Source organism: Panthera pardus, unplaced genomic scaffold (genome assembly GCF_024362965.1).
Source record: "Panthera pardus isolate Hobbes unplaced genomic scaffold, ASM2436296v1 HiC_scaffold_20, whole genome shotgun sequence".
In the NCBI taxonomy this organism is placed as follows: domain Eukaryota; kingdom Metazoa; phylum Chordata; class Mammalia; order Carnivora; family Felidae; genus Panthera; species Panthera pardus.
The window spans coordinates 92,462,463-92,476,352 of record NW_026526766.1 but is presented as its reverse complement, the minus strand read 5'-3'; the positions used below and the strand labels follow the sequence as shown (position 1 = coordinate 92,476,352).

Genomic DNA, 13,890 nt, shown 5'->3' with positions numbered 1-13,890 from the left:
TATTTTTAAGCAAATTAATAAAAATTTTAAATTTTGTGGTTTTTTTAATGTTTATTTTTGAGAGAGAGAGAGTGTGAGTGGCAGAGGGGCAGAGAGAGAAGGAGACACAGAATCCGAAGCGGGCTCCAGGCTCTGAGCCGTCGGCACAGAGCCCGACACAGGGCTCGAACCCACGAAGCCAAACTCGATGCTTAACCAACTGAGCCACCCAGGCGCCCCAATGTTTATTTATTTTTGACAGACAGACAGAGCATGAGTGGGGAGGGGCAGAGAGAGGGAGACACAGAACCCGAAACAGGCTCCGGGCTCCCAGCTGTCAGCACAGAGCCCGACGCGGGGCTCGAACCCACGAACCGCGAGATCATGACCTGAGCCGAAGTCGGACGCTTAGCCGACTGAGCCACCCAGGCGCCCCTAAATTTTCTTGTTTTTAATGTCTAATATGATAAATACTGGCAGATTAAATTTTTTTAATTCTTTATAATCCAGTTTTTTTAAGAGTGTAAAAGGGGACATAAGGCCAAAAGTTTGAGAGCTCCTTATCTACACAGAGGAATGAAGGGGAACAGAAATGGAAACCACGTGGATAAATATTCCCTAGTTCCGATCACCTTAAAACACGCCTAACTGGACAACCGCTGAAAACAGAAGTCCCGTGATTTCGCTGAGGCCGCAGCAAAGTAGGTGGCAGTGGCACAGCGGCCAGGGAGGCAGAAGTCACTGCCGATGAGCCGAGCGACACGGCATCACTGTGCCCGAGGGCAGACGGTGAGGACTAAAGCCTGAACCAGCCCCAAGAACTCCTGGAGAAAAGGGAGTGCCAAAAAATGCCCAGTCTAAAATAAGCCAGAAGAGAAGAGAGAAGAAGACAAAATGAGATGGATGGAAAGCCGACGACATGTCAGACCGAGAGACCTCAATGGTCACATTAAATAGAACTGGTCTGAACAACAACAAGGCAGATTCTCGGACTGAATAAAAGAGCAGGGCCAACTCCCCGGGGTCCGTAGGAAACTCGCTTTAGGGCGCGCCTGGGGGGCTCAGGTGGCTGAGCAGCTAACTCTCGACTTCAGCTCAGGCCGTGATCTCGTAGTTCGTGAGTTCGAGCCCCGAGTTGGGCTCTGCGCTGACAGTGCGACCACACGGGGCCGGCTTCTGATTCTTTCTCTCCCTCTCTCTGCCCCTCCCCTACTCGTGCTCACTCTCTCTCTCTCTCTCTCAAATAAATAAACTTAAAACCAATATTTTTTTAAATAAACAAACTCGTTTTAAGTAGAAAGAAAACAAGAGGGGCACCTGGGGGGCTCAGTAGAAAGAGGATCTGACTCTTGATCTCATAGTTCCAGAGATCAAGCCCCGAGACAGGCTCTGTCTGCACTGACAGCTCAGAGCCTGCTTGGAATTCTCTCTGCCCCTTCCCCACTCACACTCACTCTCTCTCTCAAAAGAAATACATAAACTTGAAAGGAAGAGAAAGGAAGAAAGAAAAAGGGAGGAAGGGAGGAAGGGAGAGAGAGAGGGAGGGAGAGGGAGAGGGAGAGTGAGAGTGAGAGAGAGAGAGAGAGAGAGACAACATGAGAGGGGCTCCTGGCAGGCTCAGCCGGTGGAATGTGCACCTCGGGGATCTTGGGTCATGAGTTCGATCCCACTGGGTGTCGGGATTACTTAAAAATTAAATTTAATTAAATCATTAAAAGAGAAGAAATTAAATAGAAAACAATAGAAGAAACCAGTAAAAACCTAAAGCAGGTTTTTAGATTAGAGAGACTGACAAGCCAGACCAACCCAAGGGAAGGAAAAAAAGTGACAGAAATCGCCTGGAGCAAGAAAACAACAGGGGGCATCGCTACAGACACACATACACACGTTTAAAGGACAGTCATTTATTCAACGAGGAAAACACAGTTGAGAAATTCCTTGAAAATCACGGGTTCCCAAAACGGACACGGAATGAAATACAAAACCTGAAATCGGGCAAAATACCGGAACACGCACCTCACAAAACACACACAGATGTGTTCAGCGGCGAGGGGCACGCAAATGAAAACCGCGGGAGGACAGCCCCGCACATCCACTCGACGCCTGCCGCTGACAGACAGACTGTCGCACGTGCTGGCACAAGCCTGGAGCGGCTGGAGTTCTCTCACTGGCGCTGCTCAAAGTGGTGCCATCACTTTGGGAAACACCTGGGCAGTTCCTCGTAACGTTCACCGCGACTTTATCACTGACCCAGCGATTCTATGCCTAAGAACGTGACCCAAAGAAAGGAATACGTGTCTCAGGTAAGACTTGCACGCACAGGTTCCCGGCGGCCTTCGTCAGCACAGACCAGAACTGGAAATGACCGCAGCGTCCACCGGCAGGGGAACGGGTAAACCGCGGTCTGTTCGCGCGATGGAATTCTCCAGAGTGTAAAAAGAAAACCACTGCCAGATGCGCTAACACGGATTAACTTCAGAATCACTTTGTTCCGTGAAGGGTACAGACGCATGACCCAGTTTTATCAAGACCTAGAAGAGGTAAAGCTAACTTCTAAGTGTAGAAAGCACATCAGGGGCAATCTGGGCCGGAGAGCAAACTGCAAAGGGAAACAGAAGAGCTCATTTAGGGCGATGGAAATGGTGCCTTGTGGCGAATGTTAAACCGCAGTCACTGGTCAAACTCAAAGAACTGGGCCCGTTCGCTGCGGGCAAATCGTACAGCAGTGAAGCTGGGTTTTGTCTTTCAAAGGCTACAGCAACGGGCTGGGCGGCGGTAAAAACGTCAAAAGCCACAGCAAGATGGTCACGGTAAAAGTCCACAACTCCGGGGACAGAGGACAGCTCAGTCCCTCACACAAAGAGCAGGGAATCTGGGGGACGGCTTGGTGGTGAGCCCCAATCTTGGGGAGGGCAATTTCTACCCCCCAGAGGGCCTGATCGGCCAGGGGGAGGGGGGGAGGGGGAGGGGGAGGGGGAGAGGGAGAGTGGTCCCTGGAAGTGATGCACATAGAAAGAGAAAGAAACTCACAGCAGTCACCTGACAGGCCTGACTGTGACTCCAGAGCTGCGGAAGAGGGGGAGAGCACCCAGACACAGAGCCAAACACGAAAAGGAAGCGAACCCACAAAAATACCTTCCCGAGTGAAAATGGCCAGCACGGAGGTGAGAGAGCTTAAATGTGCACTATTCACACAGCAGAAATCTTGGGGACATTATCCACAACCACAGTTTCAAAGGAGATCCAGATCTTACGAGGCATCAAAGACTGACGCCGAAGGGAAAACTCACCGCACGTGAACCCTCAGGAGCCCGAACCTTATCAAACATGGAGGCCGCTTTCGGTGGGGAGAGAACCCAGCCGCCAAATGAAGGTGGGAAGGCTTCTGGACCCGGCTCTAAACTGTCAGGCACCAGAGGACCCACACTGCAGAGGCCACGGCCACTCTCCCTGAAGGAAAAGCTTGGGGGAGCTGACACCTCCTCTGAGTCCAGGGAAAGACCCTCAGTACACAAAGCATGGAGGCACATCTCACCCCGCATCAGAGCTCACATCCGAGAGGAGCCCCCCGAGCAAGTGCTGGAAACCTCCTCAGTGAGCGCACCCCTCATCTGGCACCCGTGAATCCGCGCCGGAAAGAAACCACATGGAGGCAGCAAGTGTGGGGGAGCCCTTGGCCAGAGCTCACCGCTCAGTCGACATCAGGGAATGAGAACACACACAAGGGGAAATCTATCAACGTAAGAAACTTAGTTCATTTGGAAATGCTAAGGAAATACAAAATTTGGAAAACACTGAATAAAACTATAAATATTAGGCAAGGACCAGAAAGGCCACAAAAAAAACAAAGCAAGTACCAACTCCAGGAAAACCGAAGTGTGGCACAAGAAAAGGGACATGAGCTGTTGAAAAGTCATACCTGGTCATCTGACTACAGACCCAACCACAGTAGGCCGTGTGACCACGGTGGACCGGCAGGGACCAGACGGGAGGGTCACGTGAGCTAGCAGTCAATCAGAAGGCCACGCCTGCCAGAGGCCGATGCAGAGTCAGAAATACAGTGCACCTCTTTGAAAGACAGAGGTTAACACCAGAAAATGCCTGTCAGCAGATAAAGGCTGCACCACATGAAGATCATCTTCCACACATCAGCCAAGTCCACAGGCAAACGGGCGGCAGTGACCTGGAAAATCGTCTACACAAATACGGCAAACAGGGAACGCCCTTCATGGTATTATGAGAAACTTGATCAGGCGCGGGAGAAACGGAATGCACCCCTCCCCCAAAGAAATACGGCCAAAGATCACAGACAAGTAATTTATCAAAGAGAAAGACAAACGGCCAAACGTACGCTCTATCTCTTAAACTTCAACTTTACCAGTAAATGAAGAAATGGAAGTAGAAGATGACACTATTCCCCACCTTTAAAAAATGGGAGGGGCGCCCGGGGGGCTCAGTCGGTTGTGCCCGACTTCAGCTCAGGTCACGATCTCGCGGTTTGTGAGTTCGAGCCCCACGTCGGGCTCTGTGCGGAAAGCTCAGAGCCTGGAGCCTGCGTCCGATTCTGTGTCCCTCCCTCTCTCTGCCCCTCTCCTGCTCGTGCTGTTTCTCTCTCTCTCAATAATAAATAAACGTCAAAAACATTTATTTTTTTTATTAAATTTATTTATTTATTTTTTTATTAAAAAATAAAAATCAAAATTAAAAATAGCAAATATTCTTTTAGTAATATCCAATCTATGGGAAATCATGGAAAAAGACACCTCGACGGACTAAGAGTACGAAAAAAATACTACAGTCTTTACGGTCAGAAATTTGGCAAAAACCAATCAAAACCAATCAAAAGCCTTTACAAACGAACCTCAGCCATGTGGCCACCACTGCCCACCCATTACACGTGGGAGGGAAATGCCCGTGGTCACCTACAGAGCCCGGCGCCTGAGACAACAGCAGGCGGGCACTGAAGCCGGCCCTGGAGAGACCCCTCCCCATCCTGCCAAAGGCCTCGGCTTTCGGCCCAGCACCCGGGAGCACCTAATTGTGCTTTTAAGCCTGTGTCTTACACCTAAAAAAAACTATGAGAATTTATTCTTTTTTTAAGTTTACTTATTTTTGAGAGAGAAAGAGCACAGGCGGGGGAGGGGCAGAGAGAGGGGGGTACAGAGGACCCAAAGCAGGCTCCAAGATGACAGCAGACAGCCCAATGTGGGGCTCAAACTCGTGAACGGTGAGATCACAACCTGAGCCGAAGTCGGATGCTCAACCAATGGAGCCACCCAGGTGTCCCTGAAAATTATGAGAATTTATGTAAAAACGCATGTGTAGGTGGTAAGGTTATGGGGAGTTTATATTTCGTTTTATTTGCTTATTGTATTTTTTAGCTTTTCTATCATGACCATGTCATTTCGTTTATAAGAAGGAAAAACCGGGGCGCCTGGGTGGCTCAGTGGGTTAAGCGGCCGACTTTGGCCCAGGTCAGAATCTCACGGTTCGTGAGTCGGCGCCCCGCATCGGGCTCTGTGCTGACAGCTCAGAGCCTCAAGCCTGCTTTGGATTCTCTCTCTCTCTCTCTCTCTCTCTCTCTCTGCCCCTCCACCACTCACGTGCTTGCTCTCTCTCAAAAATAAAAATAAAACAGGAGAAGCCGATAAAAGTTATCAGAGAGAAACAAGTTAGAACCTGGGTCTTGCAGGGAGGAAAGGTGTAGCACAGGGCATACGGTCAAGTGCCCCGACGAGGCTGTGTGGCGACAGCTGGCAGCTACACTTGTTGAATCACCACACCGCGCACCGGAAACGAACGGAGCACCGCAGGTCAGTGGCTGAAAACACACACGTGAACTCGTGGCTACAGGAAGCCCGTGTCGGGATCACAGAACTACCAGCCAGGGCTCAGTTGCCTCTGGAAATGTGCACCGGTCCCGAACATCCTGCCTTAACCACGTTCCCGTGGTTCCCGTGGTTCCCGTGGTTCCCGCTTCCCACAGGCACGGTATCCTGCACGGCCAGGGGGCAGGGGAGACACGGTGCCCACCGCCAGGAGGCAAACTTACGGGCACTGGCCAGCGTCTGGGTCCAGACGTTGCAGCGAACCCCGGAAAAGCCCTCTACCCCACCCGGCAATCAGGGACCGAAGGGGGTCTGCCCACGGACTGGATTCCCCCACCCCACCTCCGGGTAGGAAACCAAGGGAACAGCAGGGCAAGCGTCTTAGCCGGAAGTCACAACATGCGCTTGACTAAGGCCTTGCTCGTCACAACCACGAAGGGGGCCCTCTCGGGGGAGCCGGCCCACGCGCCACGGCCTGGCTTTGCCACGTTCTTCAACTGATTCCGCGGCCACTGATTTTTACTTGCTCTCTCATAAAGCCTTACGTTATAAAGAACACGGACACAAACCATATAAGGAAATAATTTCAATCTCGTGGGCAGACTGACGCAACTCCTTAAGTTTGTTTATTTATTCGGTGGGGTGGGAGGGGCAGAGAGAGAGGGAGAGAGTCCCAAGTGGGGTCACGCTGTCAGCGCAGAGCCCGACGCGGGGCTCGATCCCACGAACCGTGAGATCATGACCTGAACTTCAGTCGAGAGTCGGACGCCTCGCCGACCGAGCCCCCCAGACAGTTGTCTCCGCTGCCCCAAGACAACTCTACGAGGGGCTGCCCCGCCTTCCACTTCCTCACTCCGTTAGCTAAGTGTCCCCAGCTGAACACCTTTTTACCCACAGAGACGCTTCACGACCAAACTGTTGTGCGAAGGTAACCCTGTGAGTAATCCCGTGCCACTGAAAATACCCTCTCTGTGCTTGCGTGAAAGATCACGCTGTAAGCTCTAAACGTAAAAAGAGAAAACACTTAGGAAGACACCACTTTTCTCTTCATAAGCAAAACGCCTCTGAACTCGAGCACCCCTTCGGTGCACAGAGAGCCTGAGATGAAAACAACAAGAACGTAGTAACTTAAACCGCGGCCACGCTCCCCGTGCTCACGAGGACACCTGTTTGTTCTGTCTGGACAGGAGCAGACGTGCTTCTGGACACAGCACATCCACCTACCGCTCCCGGGGCCCCTGCCAGCGCCCGGTTCTCGGGCGACACACGAGGCGGGCGCAGCTCTCGGGGGAGGACCTGCCACCAGGGAGCGCCCCGGCCCGCTCGGGCCGCTCGAGGAGACGACCCGCGGCCCCAGTCCTCGCACCGGCCACGGCTCCCAGCACTGACCTTGTTGACCCAGAACACCATGGCGTCCTCGAGGTCGTACGGAAGCTCTTTCGAGGCGCTGAACGTCGAGAAGCGCTGGACGCTGGCCACCACCTTCTCGATGCTGATCATCTCCACGGTGTAGGCCATCATGAGGGCGTCCACCATCGCCATGTGGGCGCTCTGGGAGCAGAGGTGACGGTTAGGGTGGCCCAAGCCCACCTCACCGCCGCGGCAACCTGGCGAGCCCCAGGGGCTGGCTGAGGGGAAAGGTACGAGCACAGAGAGACGCGCCCACAGCTGCACGACCGCGAACAGGGCCCGGGGTTGCGGCGGGAGCCCTGCTGCCGCGAGTCCGCCACGCCTGTGCACCGTCTCCTCCCGGAACCCGAGGAACATCCCGTTGACCCACAACGCGTCCTCCGCGAAACCCACCCGTGAAAAGCCACAGAGCGCAAGTCGCCAGAGAACAGCCAAAACCCAGTGACGTGGGAGGCACCCAAACTGGCCGACCTAGGGCAGTCTGGAAAAGTCACATCGACGGTGCGGCTTCCGGAGGAAAGGGGGGAGGGGGGAAAACGGAGTCTTTTCTTCTTTATTTGGACACAAAAATACAATACGGTGAACGACCTGACAGAACGGGCCCGACGGCTGCACGTGACAACGTCCGTGAAATATCTGCCTCCAGACGTTTTCGTTAACGTGCCTCGACTTACCCTCCGGCGCACAGAGGGCTCGTGAGGAGGAAGAGAGCTGACGGGAGCTGCTCTTTCCCCGTCCTCCACAAGTCACAGGCACTTCAAGGCACACAGCTCAGGAGGCCGCCGCACAGCCGCGAGCCCGCCACCTGGCCGGACGCTCCCGCCATGTGCACCGCGGAGGGCCGGCCGGCGGGACGACAGGCCGGGGCGCCACACGAGCGCCCGCGGGAGAAGCAGTCGCGGTCGGTGACCCTGCCCCCCCCCCCCCCCCCCCACCACAGGACACTCACCATCTTTATGGGCGCGTGGCTGAGGTCGGGATCCGTCACGGGGGTGTCGTCACTCTCCATCACGTAGATCCCTTTCCGGGACAGGGCCTGGATGACAGACTGGTGTCCCTGTAAGGCCGCCACCTGGTCCCCCTTCAGGATGAGGCTGCAAACACGGCAGTAGAGCTCGCTGGACAGCAGGAGCTTGATGACGGGCGGCTTGATGTGCTCCTGCTCGTACTGGTCAATGTAAAAGGGGTCCCTGAGGTCCTCGGGGATGTTATCTGAGCCAAGAAGAGACCGGCACGTGAGCATGATGCCAACGGGGGACAGAGCTGCCGTCAATCACGACGGGCACCTAACCACATAAAGAGACCCCATCGTCTCCTCGGGCAGAGGCGACCCGGCTGCCGACACCGCCGGGGCGTGTGGGCGACGCACTCGCCTTAGTGACGTGGCCGCCACGACCTCCAGGGGTGACTCTCCTGCCAGACGGCAGCGAGAAGCACGAGTGGGAGCCCTAAGCAGGGAGCGGAGCCCAGGGGAAACCGAGACGCGAGCCGGCTGGACTGCACGGCACCCGGTCACGCCACGGGGGCCACGCGGGGCACAGGCAACACGCGGGCCCTCGTCACCCTGCAGACGGCGCGGGGCACACGCAGCACGGGTCCCGGGGAGGAGGTCAAGCGCGCCCTTTCCTGAGGTCACACTGGACACGACAGCGAGGCCCGACACCACGGCCAGGCCCGCAGGGACCGTGACAAAGGCACGGCCACAGGGACAGGCCCTCACCTGACCCCGGGCCAGGCAGACTCGACGCCGCGCAGGCCATGTGACTTAAGCACGCGGCAACTGTCAAGCTGAGACTCTCGTCCCTGCGTTACTAACGGGAAAACGGAGGCACGGGGAGAGCGTGCCGTGTGCCCGAGGCCCCGAGCGGCAGAAGCCGACTGTGAATCCGGCCTGACTCACAGGTCTACACCACCTCCCACACAAACACACCAGCCACACGTGCACCGCTGGGGACGCTCGGTTTCTAAACGGCTGCAGCATGGTCTCCCCAGGTGTCCCTCACACTGGCCCTGCAAGATGTCCATCGCCGTGCCCCCGAAGGGGTGGCAGACCGGAAAACATGAAGCTGTGCAGGCTAAGGCTGAGCTCCTTCAGTGCGGCCCCCAGACCCGAGAGCGCCCTCTGGGCGTTCTGGAACAACCCTGCCTGTGAAAGAGTTCACACGGGCCTGGTCTCTCCAAGGACACCGGGGAAGGACACCCACGGCACCTAGTGCCGAGACGCGGGGCGCCAGCGCGCCCCCTCCCCGCACAGTCCGGGCTCTCTGCGGCGACCTGGCAAGTGCCCTCCAACCGTGGCCTCTGCCTCCCCACCCCCCCCACCCCCCCACCCCCATCCTCGCTGTCCTCATCACAGACGCCATTCTCGGGGCCCTGAATCACCTCCTCGTGGGTGTGGGGCTCCTCGGTTCCCCACTGGCTCTCCTAACAGTGGCTAACATTCACACTGCCCTTCTGTTTGCAAGGCCTCGGTTCCCCTGGCCCGTGACTGTGACTGACACCGTGGCAGCCCTGCGGGCACACGGAGCCAACCCTTCCGAGGCGGGAGGGACACACCCTTGGCTCAGGGTCGAAAGGACCCTGTCAGAGCCCATCCTATTTTAAAATCACCCAGCGTTCTGAGACAGAAGAGATCATCCCGACCACAGAGGAAGGGAGCCCCAGGGCAAAACGCCGTGGGAAGACTTCTGCTGCCTTTGTGGGTGGGGTGACTTGTGAGTGGGGGGCCGAGGGAGGGACAGGAGCCGGCCCCACGCGCACCGGAGCGCGCCGTCCCAGAGGGCAGACGGCAGCCCGGGAGGACACCCACGCGGACGATGCAGGACCTGGTCCTGACGGATGGGAGTCCAGGACGGGAGTCGAGGAGGTCGCGGGGCCAGGGGGTCCGCCAGCCTAGTCCGCTTTCAGGTGCGAGAGGCCAGGCTGACTTCGGGCGGCGGGGACTGGGACGCAGGGACCCGGGCCCACCCCGTCCTCCTCCTCTCCCCACGCCCGTCCCAGCTCCATCGCCTCTGCTATGGAGAGGACTCCATCGCTCCCTCACCTCTCCAGGACTGGAAGGGCGCAGTGACTTCAGTCAGTCTCGTGGCTTGAAGGAGCACGGGCGTGTTGTCACCGTGAACACACGTCCTGACCCCGGCCACTTCCCTGGGCCTCCGTCCCTCTGCCCCTTAAGGTCCGCACGACGGGCCGGTGGGCACGGGGCCTAATCCGCCTGCAGGGGAACTCCACCTCCCAACCTGCCCCTCCCGGCCTCGTCTCAAGGTCAGCCGCTCACCAAAAGTTTCAGGGTCACCCAGTTCTCCTCCTGCCAAAGCCCTAGCAACTCTGGCTGACCCGCCCCCCCCCCCTCCTTTTTTGGGTTTTACTTGTTGTTTTCATTATGTACTACAGTGACGTACTGCATAACCTTCTAGAAGGGGCAGACGAGCATAACCGAGTTATTTTCATCAACGGGGAAGAGGCTCCCTCAATCAACATCCTCCACATCCTTTGACACAAAGTAACGATGAACTCCAGAGACCTGCCTATCAAACTCCACTAACACGGACAGGAGACAAGCCTTTCTTCCTCGCCCCCAGGACCGAGCCCGGGGATGTGCACGGTGGCTGTGCTGGGGATGAGCAGCACACGGCCGGGACACCGATCCCGGGCACAATCTCGAACGACATCGTGCCGCAGTTGCTGGGGCCACACTCTTCCTTCTGGCCCCCTAAAGGTGGTGACCCAGCCTCCTAGCCAGAAAACGACAGCTTGGGGCCACGCCACAGCCACCGCCACGCCACCGTCCCCCCAGCGCCGGCCCCCTCGCCTCTCGGATTACCGATGGGCTCCCCTCCAGGACAGCAGAGACCGGCAGGCCTCAGGACAGAAAGGTCCCTTAGGGTCACAGCTCTGGGAGCAGGGGGTGGGACACAGGCACCAACGGAGGGTCGGCCGCAGGAAGGACAGGCGTCCAGGGGCACGGGTTCGGAAAGACACAGCCCACCCGCACCCGGGAACCCGGAGAGGCTGGACAGAACCGCAGCCAGGGCCCTGAAGCAGCTTGTCTGTCTACCCGGGAGAAAGGTTTCCACGGGCGGCCCACTGGGTGGAGCTTTCAAAACTAATCGATGCAAACTGACTCGGATAGCCCGCTTTTCAATTACACCTGAACACGCACGTGTGCATCGCAGAGCCGATCCCCATAAACTCCACGTTTGTGGGAAGACGACGCGTCGACTGCAGGGAAGCGCCCCGGACACCGTGCGGCTGCGCCCCGCCCCCCTCCAGGGCAGCCCCTGCCCTCAGCCGTGGGCGGAGGGGCCGGTTGCTGCGCCTGAGCAGGTCCACGACTGCAGGGGCTTTATGCGCCAGCTGCGAAAGTCCCTCTCGGTTTTACTAAAACCGACCACTGTTCACAAGACGACAACTCCGCAAGTGCCTTCCGGCTACTGCCAGGGACTTAGTTTTCGTTCCCTCTACAAACTGCAGACACCATTTGTCAGAATTACTCCTGTGCGGAGCCGTCACTTATTAAGCCTCCACTGTGAGCCAAAGACGCACAGAACTGAGGGGGTTAACGAGGACGAAGAGGTCACCCCTCGGGGCAGAGCCTCTTAAGATGACAGGAATCACCACGCGCCGTGCGCAAAACGTGCTGGGCGCCACGCAGGACAGGTACGGGGTGCTCTGTGCTGCTCTGGGGCGCGGATGAGCCGGCACCACAGGGCAGGGAGGCCGGGCAGGCTTCCGGGGAGGGAGGCAGCCGGGCTCCGGTGGCAGAGAGAGCGGGAACGGGGGAAGGGGTGAGACCAAGGGAGGGGGACGGGATGACGACACATGAGGGAGGGACACACAGAAGAATGACCCCGGGAGAGGGTTCTGGAAAACTGCGGCTCAGCACAGGAGCAGCCAGCCGCACAGGCCACTTCTCGGCTCACCCACAGGCAATCAACTAAGTACCTACCAGCAGCCTTCACCAGGAGGGACTGGGGGCGCCAGCGGGGTCCCTCAGTGACAGGGACAGGCACAGGGGGCTCTGAAGGCCTGAAGGGATGTGACCAGCCCCCGTGGGGGACGAGGGGCCGGAGGAGTTGGAGGACAGAAGTCCCCACCTACCAGAATCCCACCACAGTCAGCGGCCCGAGCGACAACGGAGGCGGGCCAAGAACCGGTGGCACCAGGAAGGGGCACAGACGCCCAGGAGGCATGGGCATCGGGCCTGGGGTGTGGCCAAGGCAGCAGACCTCCCACTCTGCCGACGAGATGCAGGACGGTGCCTCCGACACAGGAACCGGTAACGCGGAGGACGGTCAGGGGAGAGGGGCGGTTACTCCAGGCAGGACGTCTCTGAGGTGCCCGTGGGACCCAAGTGGAGACTTCAAAGCCGCAGGAAAATACGGAGATCAAAGCGCAAGGGAAAGGGTCCGGCTGGACACACAGGCTTGGGACCTACCACGCAGAAATAATTATCGCAGCCACGGAGCACACGCACGGGGGCAGAAAAGGTCGTCGGGTACACCTGGCCAACGGCCACGTGTGGGGCAGACCTGGGCAAGTGGGAAAAGGAAGCCGGAGACCGGCACGGAGAAGTGATCGGGGAAGGGGGGGAAACAGAAGGCGGGCTCGGAGAAAACACTCCAAAGCAGGAGCGCTCAGCGACCACGGTGGGAAAAAGACGAGACACAAGGCGGACTGAGAGGGGTCCGCGGATTTACAAGCAGGAGGCAGTGCCAGCCTGGGAAAGAGCAGCGGCAGGAAGGGTGAGGGACGGAGGGGCCAAGGAGAGGGCCAGCAGCCCCCTCTGCTTGGAGGGAGGCATGCGGAGGCCGGGGCACCGGGAGCGGGCTTGACCGACCACGGGAGCGCAGCCGGTGACGGGCGTCCGAGAGCAAGGTCTGCAGGCGGAGGCGGCCAGCGGGAGGGAGGAGCCCGCGTCTCTGGCAGAGAGGGCTGGACGGAAGGACGGAAGGCGGGAGGGGTGAAGCAGCCGCTAAGCCTGAGGGCGGTGGCTCTGTGCCGAGGGCGCCCCCAGGACACGGCCTGGCGGGAGGGACGGCGGTCCCCGTGACCCCGGTCTGCAGCAACAGCGACAGTGCGTACACGGGCCGGCGATCCGGGGCTAGGGCCCTGCGGGCACACCGGACAGGAAGGCCGCACGAAGTACTGGAGGGTCCCGAGAAGCCCGCACCTGCAAGGCAGGACGCAACATGCAGCAGGAAGGAGCAACGGGTGACAGCCGGGGGAGAGCAGACGCTCCGAGCTCCAGGTCTCCAAGGCAGGAAGGCGTGCGGCTGGGAGCAGGACCCGCACGGGCCGGCCCGGCCTCTCAGAACCCCAGGCACACACACGACAGCCCGGCCCCCTGTCCCCCGGGTGAGGGCAGGTGTGTGAGCCGAGGCGCTGAGGGCAGAGCTGCCGTCAGTGACGGTCACACAGGTGCTAGCTACCGCTCTCATCCGTCGCTGTCCACCACACGCCCCACCCTGTCGACTGACGCCGTACCCCTGCACCCCGAGCAGGGCCAGGGGACCCCCCCAGGTGCCCCACGGAAGCCTGAGGCCTCACCTGGCCCGGCTTGGTCTCAGGAGAGCAAAGCCCGCACAGCCACCAGTGACCGGCAAGACGGTGGTCCGGTCGCCTGCTGGTGCCCAGCCCCTGCCCAGACTGTCGACCACAACGTCGTGGCCAG

The 13,890-nt window shown here is 58.4% G+C and overlaps 1 protein-coding gene across 4 annotated transcripts in view; it reads right to left on the bottom strand.

Moving 5' to 3' along the window:
• Positions 1 to 13,890, bottom strand: part of CAMSAP1 (calmodulin regulated spectrin associated protein 1) — a 55,724-nt gene that overhangs the window by 26,970 nt on the left and 14,864 nt on the right. For all 4 annotated transcript variants that reach the window (XR_002076419.2, XR_002076420.2, XM_019435927.2 and 1 more), the window contains exons 3-4: positions 8,167 to 8,429; positions 7,197 to 7,358 (exon numbers count right to left, since the gene is read on the bottom strand). Coding sequence is in view for 2 of the 4 variants with exons in the window: in XM_019435927.2 (XP_019291472.2) it covers positions 7,197 to 7,358; positions 8,167 to 8,429 (425 nt within the window). In the remaining 2 variants the exon portion in view is untranslated. The remainder of the gene's footprint in view (positions 1 to 7,196; positions 7,359 to 8,166; positions 8,430 to 13,890) is intronic.